Raw genomic sequence first — 27,802 nt, forward strand, 5'->3', positions numbered from 1 at the left:
AAGAGAAAAAGTTATTTTAGTGTTGATGGTGATGTTTGACGAAAATGGATTCGGGCGATCCGGCGGGATGACGGACCAAACTTTAGCATTAAAAAGGGGGGCGTTCATATATCTATGGGAGCACTCTGCAGCAGACGCTTTACCTCAGATGACTCCGTTTTAGGGATCACTGTTTGCCGCTTGAAACCAGATGCTGTCCATCGCCCAGGGGTGTCAAACTTATTTTAGGTTCGGGCCACATACGGCCCGCTTCAGGCGAACAGCTGACTGGGGGGTGGCGCTGGCGATCCGACCGCCGAACAGTACGGCCGAAAACCAATTGATACCACAATGCTTAATTGAAAGGACAAATTCCTCATGGAAAATGTGTACCATTTATTTATTTAGTTCTTTTTTGTGACGGAGCTTTCCTCCACCAGTCTTTCAACGTCAGCAAATGTAATTGTAGGTAAATCTGTGAGCGAAGTTGTGAAGACTCCATTATCTCCTGATGTGTTGACGCTTGACAGACATTGATTACGCACTTCCGTTTTTCGTGAAAAAGGTCTAGTGGAGTGATCAAACTACAAGGGCCTTGTGCTGGAGGAGGTCGACCCCTTGTGGCTCTTCAGTGGAGGTGCCTCTGAAGCCGGCGATCTGTGAAGTGCAGTTTAAACTGCTGACTCGAGTTAACAGGCACATAAGACACCTTATCCTTACTGCATTGCCCCCCCCCCTCAAAACATTAAGTCCCACCCAGCCCCATCTGCTCTCTCTCTCTCAAACCACAGTGAAACGTTGCATGGAAGGAGACGAGAGAGGAACATGTCAGACCACACGGCGTCACAGTGTATACAAAATAAACCTCACATGGATGCCACGTTGCAGAGAAGAACAACTAAGTGATTAAATGAGAACGTGAGGATTGTTTCTACTCACAGCGGCTGCAGCTCGGTGAAAAGCTGGGTCCAGATGGAGGAAGTGACTCAACGCTTCACTACTGAACCGTGACGCTCCGCAGGGCCTCAACATCCAGGATGAGAGAGAGATCTGTCCATCCATCAATATATCTATGTCTATCTACCAATACATCTGTCCCTCCATCTATCAATAGATACATCTGTCTATCTAGCAGTATGTCTCCTGGGTGGAATGTGGTTTTGCTTTGATTGAATTGATCCAACTCGTCCAATTCTAACGTACTTGCTCAGAAGATTCACACTCGCAGTCTGAAAGTCAATCATTCTGGGAAAGGGGCAGTTATTTAGCCTGATTTTTTCCTCTGTTGTTAAATAGTATTTGAGCTGAAAATAAAGCTGTGATGACTCTGGATGGATCCAAATAATAACAAAATAGGTGAAACTTCCAGGTAGAGTGTGAGTGTGAAGACCTGACAGAGGACTCAAAGGACCCACAAGAGTAAAGAGGTGAACATCCAGAAGTTCTCTAAGAAATGAAGGTAAAGACACTTCCTGTTTGTCTTGTTTGAGCATCACTGAGCAGATAAAGTGAGTAACAGTAAATACACATATCAACAGATCTAAATCTATGGAAGACATCAGATGTATTAGATTCACTACAAATACAGAATAACTTGTAACACCTTTGATGTGTGTAGTGTGGAGGATGATTGCAGGCGTCTCACAACCAGAGGAAGCTGTTTGTAGGTCTGCTGCTTCGGAGGCTTTTACTTTGGTAACTCTTTCCAGACAGCAGGTCGGGGAAGTTATTGTAGTGTAATTCCCCCCCGTAGCTCCTCAGGCTCATCTTCTCTCCAACATCACTGAGTGTGCCGCACACATCCCACACCAGTGTGTAGTGTGTCCAGACACCCCCTCTGTGAAATGGGCACAAGTTGGCCTGTCACCACGGTTACTTCCATGACATCTGGTATGTACATATATGTACAAACACTCTAATATCTATATCTAATAATCATATCTCATGAGGTGAGTGCATCACTATAGACCCTGATTATCGTCTTTCATATTGATCCTGGCAAAGTCAATAGCAGGAACAAAGATTAGTATCAGTACTTGTGGTGTTGATCTGACCAAGTAGAAAGAAAAATGACATCCAATCACAATGTGAAATGTCCTCAGAGGACCACAAGGGGTCGCCACAGTCTCTAATCAGCACCTGTGAGTCCTCCTTTAGTCCAGACTGGGCCTGCTCGGGTTTTGTCCCCGGTCTCCATGTCCAGGTGACGCAGGAGACACATTATCAAAACTAAATTAAATTTTTACTTCTTAGAATTAAAACATGATATCAAACATCACAGAGTCCGACACCTCTGTAGAAGCGGACGAGCCCTGGTGTGAACGTGGTCATGTGACACCACACAACCCACAGCAACACGTCTTTTATGTGTCAATGGAAACAATAAAGATAATTCTAAGATGCCTTGTGGTTCCTCTTCTCACACTGTGGCTGCAGAGTTTTATTTAAAGCACAATGTATGTAAACGGTTTGTTTCATTTCATCATTTTGTTTTGTTAGATTTCTTTTATTTAGAGTTTTTCTTTTAAATCAGCAATCAACCGAGATAAATCAGCGATTAAACTTCTACTTCTTAAGGTTAAAACATAAAATCAAACATCACAGAGTCAGACACCTCTGTAGAAGCGGATGAGCCCTGGTGTGAATGTGGTCATGTGACACCACACAACCAACAGCAACACGTCTTTTGTTTTTCAACGGAAGGAATAAAGGTTATTCTGAGAAGCCTTGTGGTTCTTCTTCTCACACTTTGGCTGCAGTTTTCTTTAAAGCACAATGTATGTAAACAGTTTGTTTCATTTCATCCTTTTGTTTTGCCTTTTTCTTTTAAATCAGCGTCACAAGAACTGATTCTTCTGTGAAAACATTCAGCTGTGAGGTGTTTGTTGGAGTTTGAGCCTAAAATCCAAAAGGCAGCATTAAAGTCACTGTTAAAAAGAAATCTGTCAATGTCACGACTACCAGAAAAAACATGATTAAATTGGTTAATGTATGAACTTTGTATTACGGGTCATTCATACAGAATCATAAGAAGACAGTTTATTAAGTGTCACCTCAAGTAGTTACATCATCCTTAAGTGTCACAAGGTTTATGATTGTATTTCTATTCATCTGAGGGATTGTTATGTATGTTGTACCATTTGGTTACATTACATGTTATTTAGCTGACGCTTTTATCCAAAGCGACTTACATTGCATTATAACCTGTGCATTACATTTTTGCCAGGGGTGCAATTAGCGGTTAGGTCTCTTGCTCATGGACACTTCGACATGGCACTGCGGGGCAGCCGGGATTTGAACCACCAACCTTGCGGCCCCCAGCGCACTGCACTACTCCATGCGCCACCATCGCCCCGCCATGGTTATAACAATATAAAGAATAATTGTTTTCTCTCAACATGTTTTGCAGATGAGGAACGTCTCTCGGTTACGTATGTAACCTTTGTTCCCTGAAGGGAACGAGACGCTGCGTAAAGACGCTGTGGGAACGCCCCTGCGTGACCGCGTCATGAAGCACGTGTGAAAATTAACCAATGGCGAGCTGGTACGTCATAGCGGGGACGCCGGACCAGGGTGCTATAAAGGGTCCCGAAGGGCAGGACCATTCATCTCTGAAAGGCCGAATCGAGTGCCACGGGCAGGCCGGGAGTATGGCAGAACTCGAGCTGCGTAAAGACGCTGTGGGAACACTTATACCCACTCACCATACGAGCAGGTGAACGTGGTGTGAAGTTTTTTTTAAAACGCACACTCGACGAGAGCACCCGTGCTCAAGGCGAGGGTCAGTCCCCGACAGGAGGGCTTCTGCAGCCGCCATACCCCGATAGAATGGGCCCGGACAGCCGAAATGCGGGCTGACCGACCGATACATAAGCAAGTGTCATGGCCTCAACCATTCACTTGCCGCGGCTCTGTTATACGCCTGGTCCGACGTCAGGAACGGAGGACAGGGTGTCACGAGGAAGAGAGATGCCTAAAGGCAGACAGGAAGACCTGTGGAAAACATAGCAGGACCTCCAGTACTGAACCGACCGGGAAGTTAACTGGGTCCGCAGTTGTTCCTACAGCAGATGGCACCATCTACCGGCATAAGCCCTCCTAGTGGCGGGGCTCTGGAGTAGGAGGTGGTCTCTATGACCTCAGTCGTGAGAGCGGACCTTAAAGGGCCACGCCTATAGCTTCCAAAGCTCAAGGCGGGAGTAAACTATGGATCCCGACGCCTGAGACAGCAGGTCCGACCTGATGGGAATCTCCACCGGGGTTCCTGCGAGAAGCGATATTAGGTCCGCAAACCATACGTGGGCCGGCCAGAACGGGGCTACTAACAGTAGGCTGACGCCGTCCTGACAGACCCTATCCAGAACCCCTGGGAGAAGAGCAACCGGGGGGAAAGCGTACAGGCGCATGCTTTTTGGCCATGCCTGTCCCAAAGCATCCAAGCCGAGAGGGGTGGGGTGCGTGAGGGAGAACCACCGAGGACAATGAGTTGTCTCTACGGAGGCAAATAGGTCCACATCGGCCCGGCCAAAGTGACCCAAAAGGAACTCCACCGCCTCTGGATGGAGTCTCCAGTCCCCGGGCCTCGGCCCCTGCCTCGACAGGGTGTCTGCATGATCGCACCCCAGCCCGTGAGGGAAGCGTCTGTCGTGAGGATGACCTGACGACAGATCGCCCCTAAAACGGGCCCTTGGGTTAGAAACCCAGAGTGCCTCCATATGACCAGGGCCCTCAGGCAGCGCCGAGTGATTTTGATCAGGCGGTGCTGGTTCCCCCTTGGGGAGGACCCCTTGGTCTTGAGCCACCCCTGCAACGGTCTCAAGCCCTGTAACAGGCCGCGAGGGATCCATTGGATGCCGCTGCCAGGAGACCTAACAGTCTCTGAAACTGTTTCACAGTGAGTGGTAGGCCTAGCCTAGCCTGCTGAACAGCAGAGAGGATCGAAACTACCCGAGCGGGAGACAGGTGTGCCCGCATCGTGGTCGAATCCCAAATTACGCCCAGGAAGGTGGTCCTACGTGCTGGGGACAGCACGCTTTTCCCTGGTGTTGAGTCTCAGCCCCAGGCGGTTGATGTGCCCTGCAACAGCGTGCTGGCAGGGCTATGTAGTAGAGCCAGAACCCTCCTTAGAGGGGGCGAACGGCCCTCGGGGTCACGCTCGCTGGACCCGGTCGTGCCCCGAAGCGGCGGCGGGGACAACGGACCGACTCCTGGAGAGTACCGTTGGGAAGGGAGCACCGGAAGTGCGGTGGAACCCTACCGAGCCCCTCCGCCTGCCCCTCCGCCTGCCACCTTGGCTGCCATGGAGCGGCCGACGGACTTCGCCGTCTCCTTCGTGGCTCTTAACGCGAGGTCAGCCGTGTGCCTCAGCTCACGCACTGCATCCGGCGTTAGTTCCGTCCCCTCGGCCACGTCGGCCAGCAGCTCTGCCTGATACGCCTGGATAAGCGCCATCGTATGCAGGCAGCACGCCGCTTGCCTCGCCGCCGAATAAGCCCACTAGAACCGAGGTAGTCCTCGAAGGCTTGGTGGGCAGTACCGGTGTCCTCAGCGACATAGCCCGCCAGGGCCCCCTCCGCGGCCGGCATACTTCCGTAGCCATGTTGCTTAGCCTCAGCTAAAGACGAGTACAATGCTGTACTCCAGCACGCCGACACACACCTCAGTGTGGATGTCTGGGAAGAACGGAAGACACCGGCGCGGAGGCACTCTGCGGGAAGGTAGGAAGCGCTCCTGCAGTTTACCGGGAGCAGACGGCTGCTGCTCACCTGCCGGCTAGCTGATTTGTAATCTGTGAGCGGCTCGGGTGAGGACCTCCAGCAATACTTTTGCGGCAAACAACCCCAAAACAACAGAACTCAAAATATTGTTATACTTTGAAAACTTTTAAATGCTTTTAATTCATGGTTGATCAAATAAAATGTATGCCTTTCTGTGGGTCACATTTGAAATAAAATGTGCTTCTGTGGAATAAAGAATGGATCCTAAACAGAAGCAGAAAATAGAGAAAAGCTCACATCTGATGTTCATCAGTTGTCTGCATTTCCACGTTTCTCTGCATGTTTCACACCTTTCAAACTGTCTCTTGACACGAAGCGTTTCTCACAAGCAGCGAGTCAGAGAGTCAGAGAGGACGAGAGGACGTGAGGATGGGACACACTTTGTTTGCTGTGTGGGGGCTTTTCTGTGAGTACTTTCTCTGTTGAAGTGAAGAGTTTCTGTCACTTTGATGATGCTTGATGATGTTTCATACTTTATTTTAGTGCTGAATATTCTCCTCCACTGTGGACACGCTCAAGGTTTTTATACAACTTTCTTTCTTTTGATACTTTCACTCGAGACGATTCAACACCTTCTATCACTATTTTACATTTAATGTTTCTGTTCTCTTTGGTTAATTTATGATGAATACAAGAAAGAAAACACTATTCATTCTTTGCATGTTGTGTTTGTTTCTAGATGCTTTGCTGCATTTTGAGCCAAACTGGTCCCCTTTATTTACTGGAGAGAAAGTTACCTTCATATGTGACTCAAGGAAAGGAAACAATGCTGACTGGAATTATGGATTCAGTAGGAATGGTCGTGGGTTTATTACCTACGGAGCAGAAAATAGATATACACCATCATCTCTAACTAGAGGACAAAGTGTTGAATATCAGTGTTTTGCTGATCACAAGATCCGTCCCAACGTTAGAAGAGAAAGTAATAAAGTCTCTTTAAGTGTATCAGGTAAGTGATCAAAGTTTTACCATCACGACGAGTTCATTAAAGCACTTTTATATTAATGAGACGTGTTGATTTATTAAACCTGTTAGATGAAGTGTTAATGTAATATAATGTAGTGATAATTAATGAATGTTAACTAGTTTAAGAGGATGTTGACACTAATGCTGTTTAATTAGCTGATATTTTTTTTAAATGATAAATTTTCCAAAAATATCGATCATTTCAAATAAAATAAAAGAAAGATCAAACCATCCCATATTTTATCCCTATTTATCCATTATAAAAGAGTTATTAATTCATTATATCTTAAAAAGATCAAACACATCAGCAGAGTGTGGCGCCTCCTTCAGGTGAAATGTACTCATTACTCAGTGAACATTTTATTATTTATTACAGGGAGACTTTGACGTCTTCTTCTGTTTACAACTTCATGTTAAATCATAATTATGTTGAAACATGAATCACTTTCCAACAGATGTCCCTCAGCCTGTCCTCACAGTGTCTCCATCATGGACGAGTCCTGGAGACTCAGTGACTCTGACCTGCAGTGTTGGACCTCCGTCTGCAGGATGGAGGTTCTTCTGGTATAAGGCTGTTCCACAATTGTCACCCTACTACACCTATGAGCTTCTAGCTGGTAGCACCACTGGGACTGAACAGGGTTCCTACATTCTTCATGGACAGACACACACAGCAGGATATGTGTGCAGAGCTGGAAGAGGATATCCTGTGTTTTACACTCAGTATAGTGATGTGAAGTTTGCCTGGTCTGGAGGTGAGTTTGTTCAGACTTTTATATTCTTGCACAAGGGATTAAATGTCCTTTTTGTGTCAACATCATCATCTCTAACTAGAGGAGATGTTGCTCATCACAGGTTCCGTCCCAACGTTACAAGAGAAAGTAATAAAGTCAGCAGTAAAAGTAATCCACCAAGGACTCATCATAACACGTCTTTATTCTGTGAAACCTCTTTCCAACAGATGTCCCTCAGCCTGTCCTCACAGTGTCTCCATCATGGACGAATCCTGGAGACTCAGTGACTCTGACCTGCAGTGTTGGACCTCCGTCTGCAGGATGGAGGTTCTTCTGGTTTAAGGCTGTTCCAGAACTGTCACCCTACTACAGCTATGAGCTTCTAGCTGGTAGCACCACTGGGACTGAACAGGGTTCCTACATTCTTCATGGACAGACACACACAGCAGGATATGTGTGCAGAGCTGGAAGAGGAGATCCTGTGTTTTACACTCTGTATAGTGATGTGAAGTTTGTCTGGTCTGGAGGTGAGTTTGTTTACTTTTATATTCCTGCACACGGGAATAAATGTCCTTTTTGTGTTGACATTGTTTGTCCTGTGTGTGTCTCCTAATGATGTGTCTTCAGGTGTGAATCCAGCAGCGTCTCTCACAGTGAGTCCTCACAGACTGCAGCACTTCAGCACAGAGTCACTGTCACTGAGCTGTGAGGGAAACTCTACTGAGTGGAGAGTGATGAAGGCTGATGAAGATGGTAAAGTGTCACCCTGTTCTTACTGGGGAGAAATGACTGGATCCACATGCAGCACCAGCACTAGAGCGAGTAGTGGAGTGTACTGGTGTGAGTCTGAAACCCAGTACAGCAATGCAGCCAACATCACTATAAACAGTGAGTTTATATTCATTAAAGGTTTTATATCTAAAGTATTTACACATCTTATTATAGAGTGCTGACATTTATAAGGTGACTTAATGATGAGTTTAACTCAACATTGACTTTGTCTCAGTATCATTTCTCTGTATTGTCCAACATGTCTTTGTGGTTGACTTTCCTCTTTATGACCATAGACGTCCACTATTGACTTTAAACCAGGACGAGCTGTAGAGTTATCTGCCTCAGTTTGTCCCTTTTAGACCATTCACTGCCACCAAGTGGACATTTGTCTCCCACATATTGAGCATTAATTAAAGATGTAACTGTGAGCATGTACGTCACCAAAGGGCCGTCTCTTTCATCCATGAAATGCAGCTATTGGCTCAGCTGCTGTATGAATGTGAATAACAAATGTAAACTATAAATGTCTTCTCTTCATTGGACATCAGCTTGTTTGACTTCCTGTCTTCTGGTCTCTTTACAGGAGGTGATGTCATCCTGGTGAGTTCTGTCCGTCCTGTGACTGAGGGACATTCGGTCTCTCTTGGCTGCAAGTTGAGGACAGAAGAACTTCTTCATAATGTGGATTTCTATAGAGATGACAAAGTCCTCCCAAATGCTGTCAGAGGGGAGCTGCTTATCTCTGCAGTTACTAAGTCACATGAAGGTTTTTATAAATGTAGAGGAAGGAAATCACCTCAAGGTTTGGAGACTTTGACCTCAGCAGAGAGCTGGTTGTCAGTGACGTGTGAGTACGAGTTTAGTAACATGTGTTACAGGCTGAGATAGAAAGATTTAAATGAATTAGAAGTTATCTTAAAATAAACTATTTGTTCGTGGGAGGCATTTAACAAAAACAGTTTGGCCTTTATTACACTTGAACATCAATACAACTTTCCCCCTGCTTTCTCGCACCATGACAGACCAAACCCTCGTTGCAGGCCTGAGTTGTTGCTTGGGACATTAAAGTCTGTCTCCTGAATCCGCTCCGGCAGGTCACAACAATCCAAGCCGTATGCCAACGGGCTGTCGAGTTTGATTGGCTGTAATGTCAGGACCAACAAATTATACACGAACGAAACAAAGAATGACATGTTGTACTGCTACCAGATAGCAGAGGTGGGATCAAGTCACTGTTAGGCAAGTCACAAGCAAGTCTCAAGTCTTTGCCCTCGAGTCCCGAGTCAAGTCGAGTCAAAGACGAAGCAAGTCCCAAGTCGAGTCACAAGTCAAAGCCAACAAGTCTCAAGTCGAGTCACAAGTCGTACCATTTTATTTTCGAGTCATTTCGAGTCCTTTTATTATAGTGGGGACGGGGAACCCTGGGTGATGGTGCGCTGCCTCACAGACCTAGACTACGAAGGGAAGGGTAATGGTGGATCGACTGTGACTGTGTTATAGTACTGTAACGCTCACCCCAATGCTGCAGCGTAAATAAGGAGGCGATAACTGGCTTGCAACTCCGCTGCATTTATTTATATAAAACTACTCAACTTCGGTCACTGTTGGCCGTCACCACGCCGAACGAACACTTCCGCATACACGGCCCCCCAAAACTCGGGTTGTCTCGCGTAACTACAGCTGGTAACAGAGCATAACGTGAACACATGCAACATCTGCATAACTGATTAACTAATAACTTTAACTCAGCTCATTACACTACTTTAAAACGGACGTTGACATAATGTTGGCGAGGATTTCCATCGGAGTCTGAATCCGGGTTCAAAAATCCCGATTTTTGTAACCATGAACGAGCTGTCTCGTTGATACGGTCAAATGGACTGCAGTGATTGGATGTTGTTCAGGCAGCGCGCGCTCTCTGCATACAGGTGGCGCACATTTTTTTGACAGATGCAGATAAACAGAGCGGCGCGGTGGTGTGAAAATGTTATCCCCCAGTTTTCATGGGAAGTAGCAAGTCTTCTCGAGTCAAAAGGCTCGAGTCCAAGTCAAGTCACGAGTCATCGGTGTTCAAGTCCAAGTCGAGTTGCAAGTCTTTGTACGTTTTGTCGAGTCGAGTCTCAAGTCATCAAATTCATGACTCGAGTCTGACTCGAGTCCAAGTCACATGACTCGAGTCCACACCTCTGCCAGTTAGACTGTTGCTGCTGAATCACGTACACATCACACAAACTATACTCATTTACATAATGGACAACCTCGAAACTGTAAAAATAAGGCTGTTATTGGATTGTTGATTTTAGACATCATGATGTCTAAATGAATTTTGTGCGAGGGCTTGTTAAATACAACACATTAGTATTGTTGTGTTCAAATAATGAAGAAACACCAGACGGACGGGAGACATCTTGGGGTGAACAGTTAAAACCAAAAGTATTTAATAAATCAAAGGGTGTTATGCTGAACAGGACATCTCAGCTGAGGAGCCGCTGGTCTCCGCAACCAACAGGCCACAGGGCAGTCTCACGACCATCCCTAGACAATGTCTGTTGTTTACAACCAGCGAATTCGAGAACAATGCCTGCCTACAAGTATTTATACCGATCAGTTAAGGTGTGAAAGTCTGTGACCACGCCCCCTGGGAGTGGTCTTCTGGTGAGTTCAATGTAGCTTGGCTTTTGAAGGCCTCTCAGTCTTTCAGTTTGTGGTGTTATCAAGTATTACATGAATGCATTTCGATAGATCATATTACATTGAATACAATCATAACTGTACATTGACATTATTCTATTGATTACAGTTTCAAAATTACAGTGGTTTTACAACATTCCCATTACTTTATCGAATACATATCCCTAGAATCATGGTTGTGTTTTGTTATACACTAAATGCATTTTATTAGTTAATTTATGGACCTGGTCATCAATTCATTTTTTAATATCCTACAGTATCTATGTTTTACCAGTTTTTACTTTGTTTTAAGTATGTTTTTGTGGCTCTGTGGCCCTCTGAGATCTGTTGATGAAGAGTGTGTTATAAATAAAATGTATGATTATTGTTATTACTTGTGTGTCTCTTCATGGTTGTGTGTACTTGTGTGTAGATCCTGAAGAAGCAGCACCACGCTCTGTGTTTCCCGTGCTGTTGGTTGTTGGTCTGGTTTCTGGACTTTTACTGATTCTTCTCCTGCTGCTGTTTCTGTGTCGCTACAGAAAGTCAAAAGGTGAGATCTTTTCCTTCTGATATCAGACTGATTTCACTGAAATGAGTCAAAGTCACAGATATTATTACACACACTAATTAATGATCAATGTGAAACCTTTTTCTTCAGCTTCAAGCCTCAGCAGGTTGGTACAAGCCTCTCTTCTCTCACTCTGAATATGGCAGCAGGACTTTACATGTTCCTCATTCAATCCTCTGTGTTTACTTCATGTTTTGGACCCACAAGGTCTCAGAGGACCAATCAGAGCCCAGCTACAGACCACATGATCAACCAGGGGGAAACTGAGGACCGACATTCCGCTTCTATTCTTCATGGTCAGATTTAAATTGTGATTTTTTTAATAATTTGTTCTTTACTTTAATGCTAACATTTCCATTTCTATATAATTCACACAAAGTGTTTCTAATGATTGATACGACCTCGTCTTTATCCTCACTGCTCTGCAGGTGATTCTTGTCTTTATGAAACAATCAGAGGCTCTGAAGAACCTGAACATTTTGCAATAAATGTGTGTTTATCACACAGCTGTTAAAATACTAGAAAGAGATGATTTAAATTCAATGCAAAATCTCTCGAATTAAATAAGAATTTCTATTTTCAGATGAATCCAGCCTCACATATTCTGTGGTTCAGCTCAAAAACCTTAAAAAGAAGAGTAGGTGATTTACTTTTTATAGTGAGAATTCCCTTTGATAGTTTAGTTCTTCTTAATTAAAGTCCTTCATGTGCTCTTTGTGACAGAGAAGCACGATGAACCAGACGAGAGCCCCGTTTACTCCAATGTGAGGATTCCATCAGCTGCAGGTACAGTCAACACCAACAGAGCCTTCAGAGGGTTTAACAGGTGCTACCTGCTCTGGTTTAATACGTTCATGCTGTCATCCAACGTGGTCCATGTCAACAATGTACACATCCTACATACAAGCACATAACAACGTTTAGACTTTTAGACAGCTCTTTGTAATGACCATAAGGGGGATGATGTTACATGTGACTCAGCACACAGAGATTCCACGCAGGACACCAACAAGCAGTTCAAATAATTTATTGAGAGCAAAAATTCCAAAGGGATGTGAACCACTGTTGTGAGGTTGTCTTTTGTCCATGTACAGCTACCGTAGTTTGAGGTATGCTAACCACGAGTGTAACAGCATCGTGTTGTTGTTGTTCGAGTCAAACGCATAGCTTAGGTTTCTCTGGGCTGTGCAAAATAAAACCCTCTTTAATGTGGAACACGACTCTCGTCTTGCCTCATATCATATCATAACCACTAAAGCTTAAGGTCGGCGTTTCGGGGAAGGGGTCGAATTCCGAGGGGAGTGTCAGATCCGACACAGCTCTGTAGTGGAATCCAGGTGAGGCAGGCGGTACAGCAGGTAAGGAACGGGTAAAGAGCTGAATCTGCGCTGAGGAACAGAGGTCAGACAGACAGAACAACTAGAGTCACCTCGACAACACGAGCTGTGACACTGAGCCACGTCACCACGTCGGGGAATGTAACGATCTGAGCTGGAGGGGTGAACAGCCCGGGTCTAAATGATGCAGAGGTGAATCATGGGATGTGGGACCCGCTGTGTAGAATGGAGCAGGATTGATGGCCACGCCTCTTGCAGGTGGAGTCAGACGTCACAGACGGACACACGGGGGGGAAGGAAGGAAGATGCAAACACACAGGATGGGGAAAACGGCAGCTGACCGATGCCACATTTAATTAATGTATATTTATCCATCCGTCCTGATTTAACTGAAAATGTGTCTTGTGTTTTTAGATGACAATGTGACGTTTGTCCAGGTTCACCCCCCCACTGGAAAGAAGAAGAATAAAGGTAAGTCCACATCAGGTATTAACACCTTGTGATGTGAGATCTGTCTCCATCCAGTAGTTAAATATATTATTCTTACATTATTTCTCTTTATTCCTACTTCAACTATTTTTGTAACCTGCTTAATGTTATCTTCTTTGGGTTTTTTTTGTTTTATTATCCTGATAACAACGTATATCAGTACATTATTATTTTTAACTAGGGCACAGCTGGCAAACATACAAAATAAAATCTATTCATTGGTAGGAAAATCCAGATGTGTTGCAGAAGAGGAATCTGTTTATTCTCAAGTCAAACCAGGAACATCTGGTAATGAACTAATTTATTTCACATAGTTAAACGTCATTAAGCTAATTTTGAATACCCATTATTGTTATTTTTCTTTATTCATTAGAGCCATGATGCTTTCCCCCAGGGACACGAGAACCCTTCATCTGATGGAGACATTTCATCATCTGCCCAAACAGTTTTAGGTTTTTCAGGGTTTTTCATGTCCAGGGACACGGATCAAAGTAAAGTGCTGTATATCTCCTGCTAAAATGAAGCATCAGCAAATAGAGACTCATCAAAATGGGAGCTGGTGCTGCTGCTCTGTGGACACATCTTTATAGTCTTCTGAATGCTACTCAAATCTTTATTTTAAATGTTGCATATAGTCTAAAGTTGCATAAAGCCTTCTGCTTGTACCCTTACATCCCTCTGTAATACTTGGTCCCAGTAAAAGTGGATAAATAGCATTTCACATGGAGTGGGTGTCCCTTTTATGTCTAAGATTGTATTTTTTTCCACATATACTTACCGACGTCTCGTAACGTCACAAGATATTTAGAGTTGCAAAAGGAACGGGTCCATTTCAAAGGGACGTTTGCATTTAGCAACTGATGGCTGTAAGAAAGCATCAAAAGCTTTAAGAGTAAATCAACAAACTCCTTTCAGCCTTTGTGAGGGATTTAAGAAGAAGTGCAAACCCAGCGGTGGGAAGTATATTACATGTAGTAATGTTTAGTGTAGAATTGTAGTTTGTGTGATGTTAGATAGTAGATATGACATTTGTATGTTAAATGATGTGAATGCATTATCCAATAAAATGTAATATATCTACCTTCACGGAGTTATTTTTAACATAGGGGCTATTTCTACATGTGATTACTATGTCTTCTAGATTGCAAGTGGTTAGATAAATAAGTCCCAATCTGCACTTTCCTGACTTTGAAAGAGAGAGAGATGTGACTTAGCTGAGAAACTTTAAACTCTTAAATTCTGTGGTCAAGCAGCCTCTACTTCAAAAAACACAGTCAAGTCCGCACGTTATTTTGCGTAACGTTATATATTTAAGCATTAAGGTACGAGAAGCAGTACTTTATCGTCCAATCATCTAACAGTCCCGAGTGTCCCGAGTTGGGGGTGGGTCTTCCTGGAAGGACACTGCTCGTGCTGGTACCCGCCACTGGTTACGTGTCTTTAGCTCCTGCATGAATTATCAGGAGCATGAATCTAAAATTACATTTGTAATATTCCCCAAATTCCAATCAACTAATAAATACATATACAGCTCTTCTAGTCAGGAAACATAATTATGCTGTCATCAGTTGATATACTCTTCATAGTTCGAAGTGAAAAGTTCGAAAGTGTTCGTAAATTTACTTATATTTATTTACAGTGTAGGTTCAATTACACACGTATGCATAGTATTTTTTTAACGGTTTTAGTTTGGTATGCCCATTCACATTTAAACATTTCATTCCTGTAAGCCTTATATTTCAGATTAATGGTATTTCTGGAGAGGGGCAAACCCTGCGTTATCTGCGTGTGACTCAGCAGTTTTAGTCGCGGTGCCTGATGTGCTTCTTGTGGGCGGGGCCTGCGCAAATGAGAGAGCCGTCACTATACGAGCCCCTATTTATTTGGTAATATTAAGATTTCATCCCCTCAGTGCCCCCCTACTCATTCTCCCTGATATGATGAATTTAAATAACAAATAAATGCAAATAAATTCTAGCTGAGTTGCACCACGTGGATCAGTGTGTAGGATGTGGGGAGGGGGGGCGGATCTATTTCAAGGAGCACGGAGCAGGAGGAAGAGTCCGCCGGCAGGAGGTCAGTCCCACGTGTGACTCCAGAGGAGGAGAACATCACCGGGAGGATCATCTCCGCCTCTCGTCTTCATCCGTAGACACCGTGAACGTTCCACCCGCCCGCGCGCGCTGCTCCTCTCCGGTGTTTTGGATGTGTCGACCAACCGCAGCGCTGCGCGCGGTGCTCTGCGTGTTTCTCTGCGCGGCGCATCTGTGCGCTGCGGGCACAATCCAGCTGTTCAACCCCCGACCGGTTATAGGTGAGACCCCCCGTGGACAGATCCGTGTGCGCGTGTGAGTCCCTACAGAGAAAGAGAGAGATAGTTATAACAGCTGTTACGTAATTCTAGAATGTTCGAGGATAGGTGTGTGCGTGTTGACATAGAGGGTGTGTGGGCTTGTACGCGCGTGTGTGCAGGTTATGATGATGTAAAAATTAAAAAAAAATCTACCAATACATGTTGTATTTAACCACCATTCACTGTGATTATACATAAAGGGAATGTTGTGATAATCCCACTCAGATCGATATATAGATATCTCTTTGTAGCTCATTTGTGTTTCTTCAAGGTGAAGGCCTCTGTTGTACTTCCTCCGTGTGGAAACAAGATGTAAGTGTTGTTTGGGGTCTGCCGTCCCTCTCCAGGTGTGCTGGCGCAGGAAAACCTTCCTGGAGACAAGTTCGCTCGCGGCTCGTCCTACATCGCCGCGTCCTACGTGAAGTACCTGGAGGGAGCCGGGGCGCGAGTCGTGCCCATCAGGTATGTATATACGTACATATGTATATATGTAAAGGTATGTATTTAGACAAAGGCCACAGACAAACAGTAAAAAAAATAACACTCATTTTAGTGGTAATATTTAATGATATAATAGTTGATGATGAAATGTCCCATAGCTGCAGCTGATCGGTTTCATACATCCTCCTGTTGGCTGTAAAAGAGCTTGATGAGCATTATGTCAGGACTCCACCATTCACATCCCAATTAGGACAACTTAACACATGGGATGAAACGGTGGGTGATTTGGACCCACGTGGGTGTGAACTGCATCGACTGAATATGTAATTTCTCTTTTTGTGCCTCTTCTGGTCCCCAGAATCAACCTCACAGAAGAAGAATATGCTCACATCTTTGCCTCAATAAATGGGTGGGTAAACCGTGGTTCTCTATTTGAGTTTCTATTCGTAAGTTGAGTTTTTTGTGGTTTGTTTCAGCCCACTTGAGGATCTTTAACCTGGTTGAAAGCTTTGAACAACTATTTTTTAAATATTGTGCAGGGTAAAACGGCAAAAAAGATATCCACCCTGACGAGAAAATAATTAAAAGCTGTTAATACACATAGTAAAGTCCCATTAGTTGGTCATGTTAGTTAAATGGTGTCGTCCATGACGCCTCAGAAAATATTTCAAAGCTTCTACATCTAAGTGTGTTTTTCTCAGGCTGCTGCTGCCGGGAGGAGATGTGGACCTTCAAAAGTCACAGTTCAGTCGAGCAGCCAGGATCTTCTACCGATTGGCTGTGAAGGTAAAATATGAAATATCTAACTTCCGAGTAGGGATGAAGTGGAAAAACAATTAAGAAAATAATCTTCTCTTTTCCCTGAAAATAATTACTCTATTATTATATGTAATCAAACTATTTTAGTGAGCAACCAATACAACATGATTCAAAATCTTTTAAATTAATTTGTGGCGAAATGGCTTTATTACTTGAAGGCTCTGATGGATTCTCGTTGTCTCCTGTCCTCTGCAGGCCAACGATGGCGGGGACCACTTCCCCATCTGGGGCACCTGTCAGGGCCTCCAGCAGCTATCCGTCATCACGGCCCACAAGAACCTGTTGACCCTCACCGACACCAAGGCTGTGGCTCTACCGCTCACTCTCACACCAGGTGTCCTTCTCCGTCCCCGTCCTGCGCTCCATTTCCTCCCTCTGATGTCCTTCAGCAACAGCTTTGTCTGCGCAGGGCAAATGCTGAGGCATTTTATTCATCAGATTACAAAGTATTCCTGTTGAACCTCATGAAACCACAAGAATCTGCACGGCTTCTTAATTTATGCAAAGTCCTTTCAAGATTTATACTGAACTAAAAACTATTGATATCAATTAGATGGATTTATTTGTCAGTCCTTTAGTCACACAAAGTGCGACTAAAGCTACCTACTAAGTAAAACTTTAGCAACAAACTTCTATAACATTGATGGGGACCCACACAGCATGTTTGGTAATGTTGGTAAACTAGTATTTATTGCCCATTTCCAGGGGGATTTCTTTAGATGAAATCCTACTAGAACAACTCTAAAGCAGCCTCCAGGCCACTAAACTGTGGTCAGAATTCCACCCACAGAACTGTAGAACTCGTAGTGCTCAATGCAGTTAGATTCGGGCGGATCCCATGCAAATTAGGCTCCACGCGGCTCTCCTCGCCCGTTAACCCTCTCCTCCAATCCTGCTGTCTGTATCAGGCCGTCTGTGAAGCTCTATGGAAGTTCGTCGCTAAATGTAACTTTTCCTTTCTTGTGTTGTGCGAACTGCTTCTCCGGACATCGGTCCTCTTTAGCGGCCCAGTCCAGTCGACTCTTTCGAAGTTTCCCCAAGGATCTGCTGCACTCTGTCGCCGAAGAGAACATCACCTCCAACTTCCACAGCTGGAGTCTGACTCTGCAGGTATTTTCTGCTCCCTTTCTCAAAAAAAAAGCACAGGTGTTAGAATTCAAAATAGTCTTTTGGATTGGATTATCAAATAGTACCCGAAACACCTCGCCCCTAATTTGGTACATCACAGTAAACATAAATTGTCAGTGGCTGTTTTCGATGAATTGGTTAGTAGACGCCACCATATATTGCTGTCAATTTTAACCACTAAATAATTTAAAGCAGAGTGTGATTTGCTAGGAGCAACAAATGGTATTTTAATTTGAGCATCAGTGAGGATTTCATATCTTTGAAGTCATGCTTGAAACTTACCAGAAGAGCAAAGGTTTCTAAATGTGAACTCTAAATAAACTCTGAGAATACACAAATGCTGATGAACTAAGTAGCTTTAAAGAGCAAACAATCACCGCAACTGGCAGATTCTATTGCTACAATTAAATAATCGTACTGTCAACTATTGTAACTTAAAAAAAGTTAACAGTTTACAGTTAAATCAACCGTCAACAGTCAAGAAAGAAGACGTACAAAGAACAGGAAATTATTGTACACAAAACACACATGGGTGCTTCTGAACATAAACAGGTTCAGCAAGTTGATAGTTACGGTACTATATGTGCTATGGGGGTAAAAGGGCAGATCCTTTGTCAATGTCACGAAACACAGTTAAATCAACCTCATCTAGAATGCAAAGTCGAGAGAGAAAAGTACAAAACATTGATCTAAACAGTTTACACACATGCTGATCTAACCATTGCACCACCTCATCCGAAATGCAAGAAATAAGAAGGACAAAGGATGTCGGTCTATACAGATTAAGGACAGCGCAATGCAATCATTGCACCACCTCATCTGAAATGTAAGTTAATACCCTAAACAAGGGTATACAGAGACTTCGCAAATGTCATGAAACTGATTTATGATCATGGGTTTGAATCCCTTCCTCGACTGTAAAGAAAACAGGAGCTGCCAGAAGAATTCCTAAATTCATAACCTAACCAAACTGTGACTCCTATTTGTGCCCCAGTAGGTGTACTCATGGTACTCAATGTGCTAATGAGGTAAATGGGCGGAGGCTTTGCAAATGTCATGAAACTGACCTATTCTACTATCATGGGTTTGATCTATACAGATTACACACCTGCCGATGTAACCATCGCACCACCTCAGCCGAAATGCAAGTCAAGAAAGGAGAAGTACAAGGGTATTGATCTACACAGATTACACACAGGGCAATGCAACCATTGCACCACTTCATTAAAAAATGAGTTGAGAAAAATGAAATATAAAGACAGGAAGTTATTATACACTAAAAACACACGGGTGCCTCTGAGGATAAACAGGTTCAGCAAGATAAGCATTATTGACATAAGAGCTTTACTTTTACATTTGGTGGGGATTTCATTTTCTTGAATTCCTACTTGACAATTAGCTAAAGAGCAAAGATTCCTAAATTCATAACCTAACCAAACTGTGACTCCTATTTGTGCCCCAGTAGGTGTACTCATGGTACTCAATGTGCTAATGAGATAAATGGGCGGAGGCTTCGCAAATGTCATGAAACTGACCTAGTCTACCATCATGGGTTTGAATCCCATCCTCGACTGTAAAGAAAACAGGAGCTGCCAGAGGCTGTTATTAATGGGTTAGAGAATTAGCAGATTCTATTGCTGCAAATTAATGATTGTACTACCCCCATTGAAGCTTTAAAAAGCTTTTGTTTAAAGTTAAATCACCCTCATCCAGAAGTCAAGAAAGTACAAAAACAGGAAATTATTATACACAGAACACACACGGGTGCTTCTGAAAATAAGCAGGTTCTGCAGGTTAAGAAATACTGAAATAAGAGGTTGCCTTTTACATCTGGGTGGGGATTTCATTTTGTGAAATCCTACTTGAAAATTAGCTAAAGAGCAAAGATTCCTAAATTTACAACCTAACCAAACTGTGACTCCTATTTGTGCCCCAGTAGGTGTTATCATGGTAGTCAATGTGGTAATGAGGTAAATGGGCGGAGGCTTCTCAAATTATTCTTCGCTATTCTACGATCATGTGTTTGAATCCCATCCTCGACTGTAAAGAAAACAGGAGCTGCCAGAGGCCGTTATTAATGGGTTAGAGAATTAGCAGATTCTATTGGTACAAATTAATGATTGTACTACCCCCATTGAAGCTTTAAAAAGCTTTTGTTTAAAGTTAAATCACCCTCATCCAGAAGTCAAGATAGAAAGAGTACAATAACAGGAATTTATTATACACAGAACACACACGGGTGCTTCTGAAAATAAGCACCCTTTGCAAGTTAAGAAATACTGAAATAAGAGCTTGCTTTTCACATTTGGTGGGGATTTCATTTTGTGAAATCCTACTTGAAAATTAGCTAAAGAGCAAAGATTCCTAAAGTTTAAACCTAACCAAACTGTGACTCCTATTTGTGCCCCAGTAGGTGTACTCATGGTACTCAATGTGCTAATGAGGTAAATGGGTGGAGGCTTCGCAAATGTCATAAAACTGACCTATTCTACCATCATGGGTTTGAATCCCATCCTCGACTGTAAAGAAAACAGGAGCTGCCAGAGGCTGTTATTAATGGGTTAGAGAATTAGCAGATTCTATTGCTGCAAATTAATGATTGTACTACCCCCATTGAAGCTTTAAAAAGCTTTTGTTTAAAGTTAAATCACCCTCATCCAGAAGTCAAGAAAGCACAAAACAGGAAATTATTATACACAGAACACACACGGGTGCTTCTGAATGTAAGCAGGTTCTGCAGGTTAAGAAATACTGAAATACGAGCTTGACTTTTACATTTGGTGGTGATTTCATTTTGTGAAATCCTACTTGAAAATTAGCTAAAGAGCAAAGATTCCTAAAATTACAACCCAACCAAACTGTGACTCCTATTTGTGCCCCAGTAGGTGTACTCATGGTACTCAATGTGCTAATGAGGTAAATGGGTGGAGGCTTCGCAAATGTCATGAAACTGACCTATTCTACCATCATGGGTTTGATCTATACAGATTACACACCTGCCAATGTAACCATCGCACCACCTCAGCCGAAATGCAAGTCACGATAGAAGTACAAGGACATTGATCTATACAGATTACACACATTCTGATTTAACCAGCGCACCAGCTTATCTGAAATGCAAGTCAAGAAAGGAGAAATACAAGGGTATTAATCTATAGAGATTACACAGAGGGCAATGGAACCATTGCACCACTTCATCAAAAAATGAGTTGAGAAAAATGAAATATAAAGACAGGAAGTTATTGTACACTAAATACAAACGGGCGCCTCTGAGGATGAACAGGTTCAGCAAGATAAGCATTATTGACATAAGAGCTTTACTTTTACATTTGGTGGGGATTTCATTTTCTTGAATTCCTACTTGAAAATTAGCTAAAGAGCAAAGATTCCTAAATTCATAACCTAACCAAACTGTGACTCCTATTTGTGCCCCCAGTAGGTGTACTCATGGTACTCAATGTGCTAATGAGGTAAATGGGCGGAGGCTTCGCAAATGTCATGAAACTGACCTAGTCTATCATCATGGGTTTGAATCCCATCCTCGACTGTAAAGAAAACAGGAGCTGCCAGAGGCTGTTATTAATGGGTTAGAGAATTAGCAGATTCTATTGCTGCAAATTAATGATTGTACTACCCCCATTGAAGCTTTAAAAAGCTTTTGTTTAAAGTTAAATCACCCTCATCCAGAAGTCAAGAAAGCACAAAACAGGAAATTATTATACACAGAACACACACAGGTGCTTCTGAATGTAAGCAGGTTCTGCAGGTTAAGAAATACTGAAATAAGAGCTTGCATTTTACATTTGGTGGGGATTTCATTTTGTGAAATCCTACTTGAAAATTAGCTAAAGAGCAAAGATTCCTAAAATTACAACCCAACCAAACTGTGACTCCTATTTGTGCCCCAGTAGGTGTACTCATGGTACTCAATGTGCTAATGAGGTAAATGGGTGGAGGCTTCGCAAATGTCATGAAACTGACCTATTCTACCATCATGGGTTTGATCTATACAGATTACACACCTGCCAATGTAACCATCGCACCACCTCAGCCGAAATGCAAGTCACGATAGAAGTACAAGGACATTGATCTATACAGATTACACACATTCTGATTTAACCATCGCACCAGCTCATCTGAAATGCAAGTCAAGAAAGGAGAAATACAAGGGTATTAATCTATAGAGATTACACAGAGGGCAATGGAACCATTGCACCACTTCATCAAAAAATGAGTTGAGAAAAATGAAATATAAAGACAGGAAGTTATTGTACACTAAATACAAACGGGCGCCTCTGAGGATGAACAGGTTCAGCAAGATAAGCATTATTGACATAAGAGCTTTACTTTTACATTTGGTGGGGATTTCATTTTCTTGAATTCCTACTTGAAAATTAGCTAAAGAGCAAAGATTCCTAAATTCATAACCTAACCAAACTGTGACTCCTATTTGTGCCCCCAGTAGGTGTACTCATGGTACTCAATGTGCTAATGAGGTAAATGGGCGGAGGCTTCGCAAATGTCATGAAACTGACCTAGTCTATCATCATGGGTTTGAATCCCATCCTCGACTGTAAAGAAAACAGGAGCTGCCAGAGGCTGTTATTAATGGGTTAGAGAATTAGCAGATTCTATTGCTGCAAATTAATGATTGTACTACCCCCATTGAAGCTTTAAAAAGCTTTTGTTTAAAGTTAAATCACCCTCATCCAGAAGTCAAGAAAGCACAAAACAGGAAATTATTATACACAGAACACACACAGGTGCTTCTGAATGTAAGCAGGTTCTGCAGGTTAAGAAATACTGAAATAAGAGCTTGCCTTTTACATTTGGTGGGGATTTCATTTTGTGAAATCCTACTTGAAAATTAGCTAAAGAGCAAAGATTCCTAAAATTACAACCCAACCAAACTGTGACTCCTATTTGTGCCCCAGTAGGTGTACTCATGGTACTCAATGTGCTAATGAGGTAAATGGGTGGAGGCTTCGCAAATGTCATGAAACTGACCTATTCTACCATCATGGGTTTGATCTATACAGATTACACACCTGCCAATGTAACCATCGCACCACCTCAGCCGAAATGCAAGTCACGATAGAAGTACAAGGACATTGATCTATACAGATTACACACATTCTGATTTAACCATCGCACCAGCTCATCTGAAATGCAAGTCAAGAAAGGAGAAATACAAGGGTATTAATCTATAGAGATTACACAGAGGGCAATGGAACCATTGCACCACTTCATCAAAAAATGAGTTGAGAAAAATGAAATATAAAGACAGGAAGTTATTGTACACTAAATACAAACGGGCGCCTCTGAGGATGAACAGGTTCAGCAAGATAAGCATTATTGACATAAGAGCTTTACTTTTACATTTGGTGGGGATTTCATTTTCCTGAATTCCTACTTGAAAATTAGCTAAAGAGCAAAGATTCCTAAATTCATAACCTAACCAAACTGTGACTCCTATTTGTGCCCCCAGTAGGTGTACTCATGGTACTCAATGTGCTAATGAGGTAAATGGGCGGAGGCTTCGCAAATGTCATGAAACTGACCTAGTCTATCATCATGGGTTTGAATCCCATCCTCGACTGTAAAGAAAACAGGAGCTGCCAGAGGCTGTTATTAATGGGTTAGAGAATTAGCAGATTCTATTGCTGCAAATTAATGATTGTACTACCCCCATTGAAGCTTTAAAAAGCTTTTGTTTAAAGTTAAATCACCCTCATCCAGAAGTCAAGAAAGCACAAAACAGGAAATTATTATACACAGAACACACACGGGTGCTTCTGAATGTAACCAGGTTCTGCAGGTTAAGAAACACTGAAATAAGAGCTTGCCTTTTACATTTGGTGGGGATTTCATTTTGTGAAATCCTACTTGAAAATTAGCTAAAGAGCAAAGATTCCTAAAGTTTAAACCTAACCAAACTGTGACTCCTATTTGTGCCCCAGTAGGTGTTATCATGGTAGTCAATGTGGTAATGAGGTAAATGGGCGGAGGCTTCTCAAATTATTCTTCGCTATTCTACGATCATGTGTTTGAATCCCATCCTCGACTGTAAAGAAAACAGGAGCTGCCAGAGGCCGTTATTAATGGGTTAGAGAATTAGCAGATTCTATTGGTACAAATTAATGATTGTACTACCCCCATTGAAGCTTTAAAAAGCTTTTGTTTAAAGTTAAATCACCCTCATCCAGAAGTGAAGAAAGTACAAAAACAGGAAATTATTATACACAGAACACACACGGGTGCTTCTGAATATAAGCAGCCTCTGCAAGTTAAGAAATACTGAAATAAGAGCTTGCTTTTCACATTTGGTGGGGATTTCATTTTGTGAAATCCTACTTGAAAATTAGCTAAAGAGCAAAGATTCCTAAAGTTTAAACCTAACCAAACTGTGACTCCTATTTGTGCTCCAGTAGGTGTACTCATGGTACTCAATGTGCTAATGAGGTAAATGGGCGGAGGCTTCGCAAATGTCATGAAACTGACCTATTCTACCATCATGGGTTTGAATCCCATCCTCGACTGTAAAGAAAACAGGAGCTGCCAGAGGCTGTTATTAATGGGTTAGAGAATTAGCAGATTCTATTGCTGCAAATTAATGATTGTACTACCCCCATTGAAGCTTTAAAAAGCTTTTGTTTAAAGTTAAATCACCCTCATCCAGAAGTCAAGAAAGCACAAAACAGGAAATTATTATACACAGAACACACACGGGTGCTTCTGAATGTAAGCAGGTTCTGCAGGTTAAGAAATACTGAAATAAGAGCTTGCCTTTTACATTTGGTGGGGATTTCATTTTGTGAAATCCTACTTGAAAATTAGCTAAAGAGCAAAGATTCCTAAATTTACAACTTAACCAAACTGTGACTCCTATTTATGCCCCAGTAGGTGTACTCATGGTAGTCAATGTGGTAATGAGGTAAATGGGCGGAGGCTTCGCAAATTATTCTTCGTTATTCTACGATCATGGGTTTTAATCCCATCCTCGACTGTAAAGAAAACAGGAGCTGCCAGAGGCTGTTATTAATGGGTTAGAGAATTAGCATTAATGATTGTACTACCCCCATTGAAGCTTTAAAAAGCTTTTGTTTACAGTTAAATCACCCTCATCGAGAAGTCCAGATAGAAAGAGTGCAAAAACAGGAATTATTATATTAGAACACACACGGGTGCTTCTGAATATAAGCAGGCTCTGCAAGTTAAGAAATACAGAAATAAGATCCTGCCTTTTACATTTGGTGGGGATTTCATTTTGTGAAATCCTACTTGAAAATTAGCTAAAGAGCAAAGATTCCTAACTTTTATAATCTAACCAAACTGTTACTCCTTTTTGTGCCTGTGTAGATTTACTCGTGGTACTCAATGTGCTATGAGGGTAAATGGGAGGATCCTTTGCAAATGTCATGAAAGACAGATAAATCAACTTCATCCAGAATGCAAAGTCAAGAGAGAAAAGTACAAAACATTGATCTATTCAGATTACACACCCGCCCATGTAACCATCGCACCACCTCAGACTCATCCAGAATGCAAAGTCAGGAAAGAAAAAGTACAATGAACAGGACATTCTTATATACAGAATACACAGAAGGGCGCTGATAAACAAAAGCAGGTTCAATCCTACAATAACTTTAATTCTTTTTTTTAAACCATTTTTTACCTGATTATTCATCCATTTTCATCCAAACAGCTTCAATATATCTAACATTTTGCGAACATCTAAATTAAACATCTTGTTTGTGTATTTTATTATACTTATATGTCAATTAAAGTAACTGCTACGATGATAATTAAACATCCACAGTTGTGGACTACTTGCACCAATGAGGGGGTTCAAACCCATGAAACTCTACAAGTAGAAATTCAAAATCAATCACAAAATAGTAGACTTAGTTGTGGTGGTCAAGTTGTAAAGTGTTTGTCTCGTAAACCAAAGATCATGGATTTAACAACCACCCAGCTCTTATCAACTGGGTGCAACGTGTGACTGATTGCCTTCTAGGATGCTTGTTTCCAAATGTTCCAAGGATAATCTCTTCTACATATCTCTATTCTTTGTATTCTTTGTATCTATTCTCCATAAAGCAGAGCAAAGTCACTTCAGGAATTTAAAAACTAAATTACACACTGTGGAGACCTCAAATCTCTGCTTTATAACCAACAGAACTTCAGCCGAAATGCCAAGCTGAAGAGGTTTTACAAGGTCCTGTCCATTAACAGTGATGGGAAGAAAGAATTCATCTCAACCATGGAAGGTACCATTGCCCCCTGTCTATTTTGTCGTTCAAAGTCCGTAATATTTTTTTCTCTTTACTCAAAAAATGACAAAAGACCAAATAGCCAATGTGAGCTCATCGCTGGAGAAAAATGATCTGAGGGATTCAGACCACATTGGGAATACAGATATAATTGCCTCTTTTTCTTTTTGGTTCCCTTCAGCATACCGCTACCCTTTTTATGCAGTGCAGTGGCATCCAGAGAAAAGCTCCTTTGAGTGGATAGATAAGCCGGGCATGGTTCACTCCACTGCTGCTGTAGCAGTCTGCTTCTACACCGCCCGCTTCTTTGTCTCTGAAGGTAACCTGTGGTATTTCTATATGCTTTCATTACCCCAGCTTATCAGGTTGTGTTACTATTCATATTAATATTTGCCATGAGCCACAAAGATCTGATTAGTAACAGAACAATAACAATAATTTATAATTATAACAGAGGCTTTATAGGACAAATCCATCATTGAATGATTTCTGACTATTCAGTTGTTGCTTGAAAGTCTTTTTTTTCTGACCCCTGCAAATGCCCTCATCATTTCATGTGTTAATTGTAAATATACGTATTTGCTGTGTTGTTAACCAACTGAACTTACATACAAACTCCGAGGAAGTTATTACCAACATGCAACACAGCGATAGTTCTTATTTTATTCTTTAAATATAACATATAATTCACCAAAGAGATATATTAACCAATAAGAATCGCCAATCAAACAACTTGTAAGAAAAGATAATTTAACGCTTAAAAAATGTGGTTTGGTATGAAGGAAGCTTACAGCTCCCCTTGTTCTTCTTCCCTCTGTCCTCCTCCCAGCCATGAAGAACCAGCACCATTTCTCCAGCGCCGCGGAGGAGGAGAGATCTCTCATCTATAACTTCTCTCCCGTTTACAGAGGGACTCATGCCATCTTTGTGCAGAACTATTACTTCGATTGATCGATGGCAGTGAAGACGGCTTAGTGCAGTCAGAATTCATCATTAGTGGAACAAGTTATAAAACAAACATCAAATCAGTGATTGAATAAAAAGGCATAATGTGAATTTCAAAATCTAATACAAAGCCAGATATCTATGATAAGTTTCTGTTTATGCAAATCACCTTAGAATGTGAGGATTTGTATTTTTAAGGAGGCTCAAACAACAAGAGGCGGTTCTACCTTTAGTTACATCCAATAATTCCATTAATTTAGTGGATGAATAAAAAATTCATAAAAAAATTCTAAGGGCATCCTTTAAGATTAAAAAACACTTAAGTTGCTAAGCAGTAGCCCACCTCAATAATTTACCAAATAACTGCTTGTCCAGTTTTGTTTGTTCCTGTATTTGTTTTTTATCCCACTAAAACAATTTCTCCAGACAATGTAATCAATAAAATTTTGAACTAATACTACTCTGTAACATTCTTAGATTTCTCTCCTTTTTTAAAGTATAATAACTTCTTGAACCTGTAACCTTATAAATAATTGCAGATAAATC

At 42.1% G+C, this 27,802-nt stretch overlaps 2 protein-coding genes across 2 annotated transcripts; both read left to right on the top strand.

Annotated features, from left to right (window-relative positions):
- The first annotated feature begins 8,087 nt into the window (after window positions 1–8,087).
- LOC134132284 (uncharacterized) lies at window positions 8,088–14,281 on the top strand. Its single transcript, XM_062564000.1, has 10 exons — window positions 8,088–8,344; window positions 8,814–9,077; window positions 11,334–11,453; window positions 11,562–11,577; window positions 11,679–11,767; window positions 12,055–12,108; window positions 12,195–12,257; window positions 13,223–13,279; window positions 13,523–13,585; window positions 13,671–14,281. The coding sequence occupies exons 1-10, from the start codon at window positions 8,191–8,193 to the stop codon at window positions 13,676–13,678; spliced, it is 888 nt and encodes a 295-aa protein (XP_062419984.1). The 5' UTR covers window positions 8,088–8,190; the 3' UTR covers window positions 13,679–14,281.
- A 969-nt stretch (window positions 14,282–15,250) lies between these two features.
- zgc:171566 lies at window positions 15,251–27,724 on the top strand. The gene is made up of 9 exons (XM_037491060.2): window positions 15,251–15,611; window positions 15,998–16,112; window positions 16,450–16,500; window positions 16,793–16,877; window positions 17,106–17,244; window positions 17,914–18,020; window positions 26,218–26,308; window positions 26,493–26,630; window positions 27,141–27,724. The coding sequence occupies exons 1-9, from the start codon at window positions 15,503–15,505 to the stop codon at window positions 27,260–27,262; spliced, it is 957 nt and encodes a 318-aa protein (XP_037346957.2). The 5' UTR covers window positions 15,251–15,502; the 3' UTR covers window positions 27,263–27,724.
- Window positions 27,725–27,802: the final 78 nt, after the last annotated feature.

Source organism: Pungitius pungitius, chromosome 8 (genome assembly GCF_949316345.1).
Source record: "Pungitius pungitius chromosome 8, fPunPun2.1, whole genome shotgun sequence".
NCBI lineage: Eukaryota > Metazoa > Chordata > Actinopteri > Perciformes > Gasterosteidae > Pungitius > Pungitius pungitius.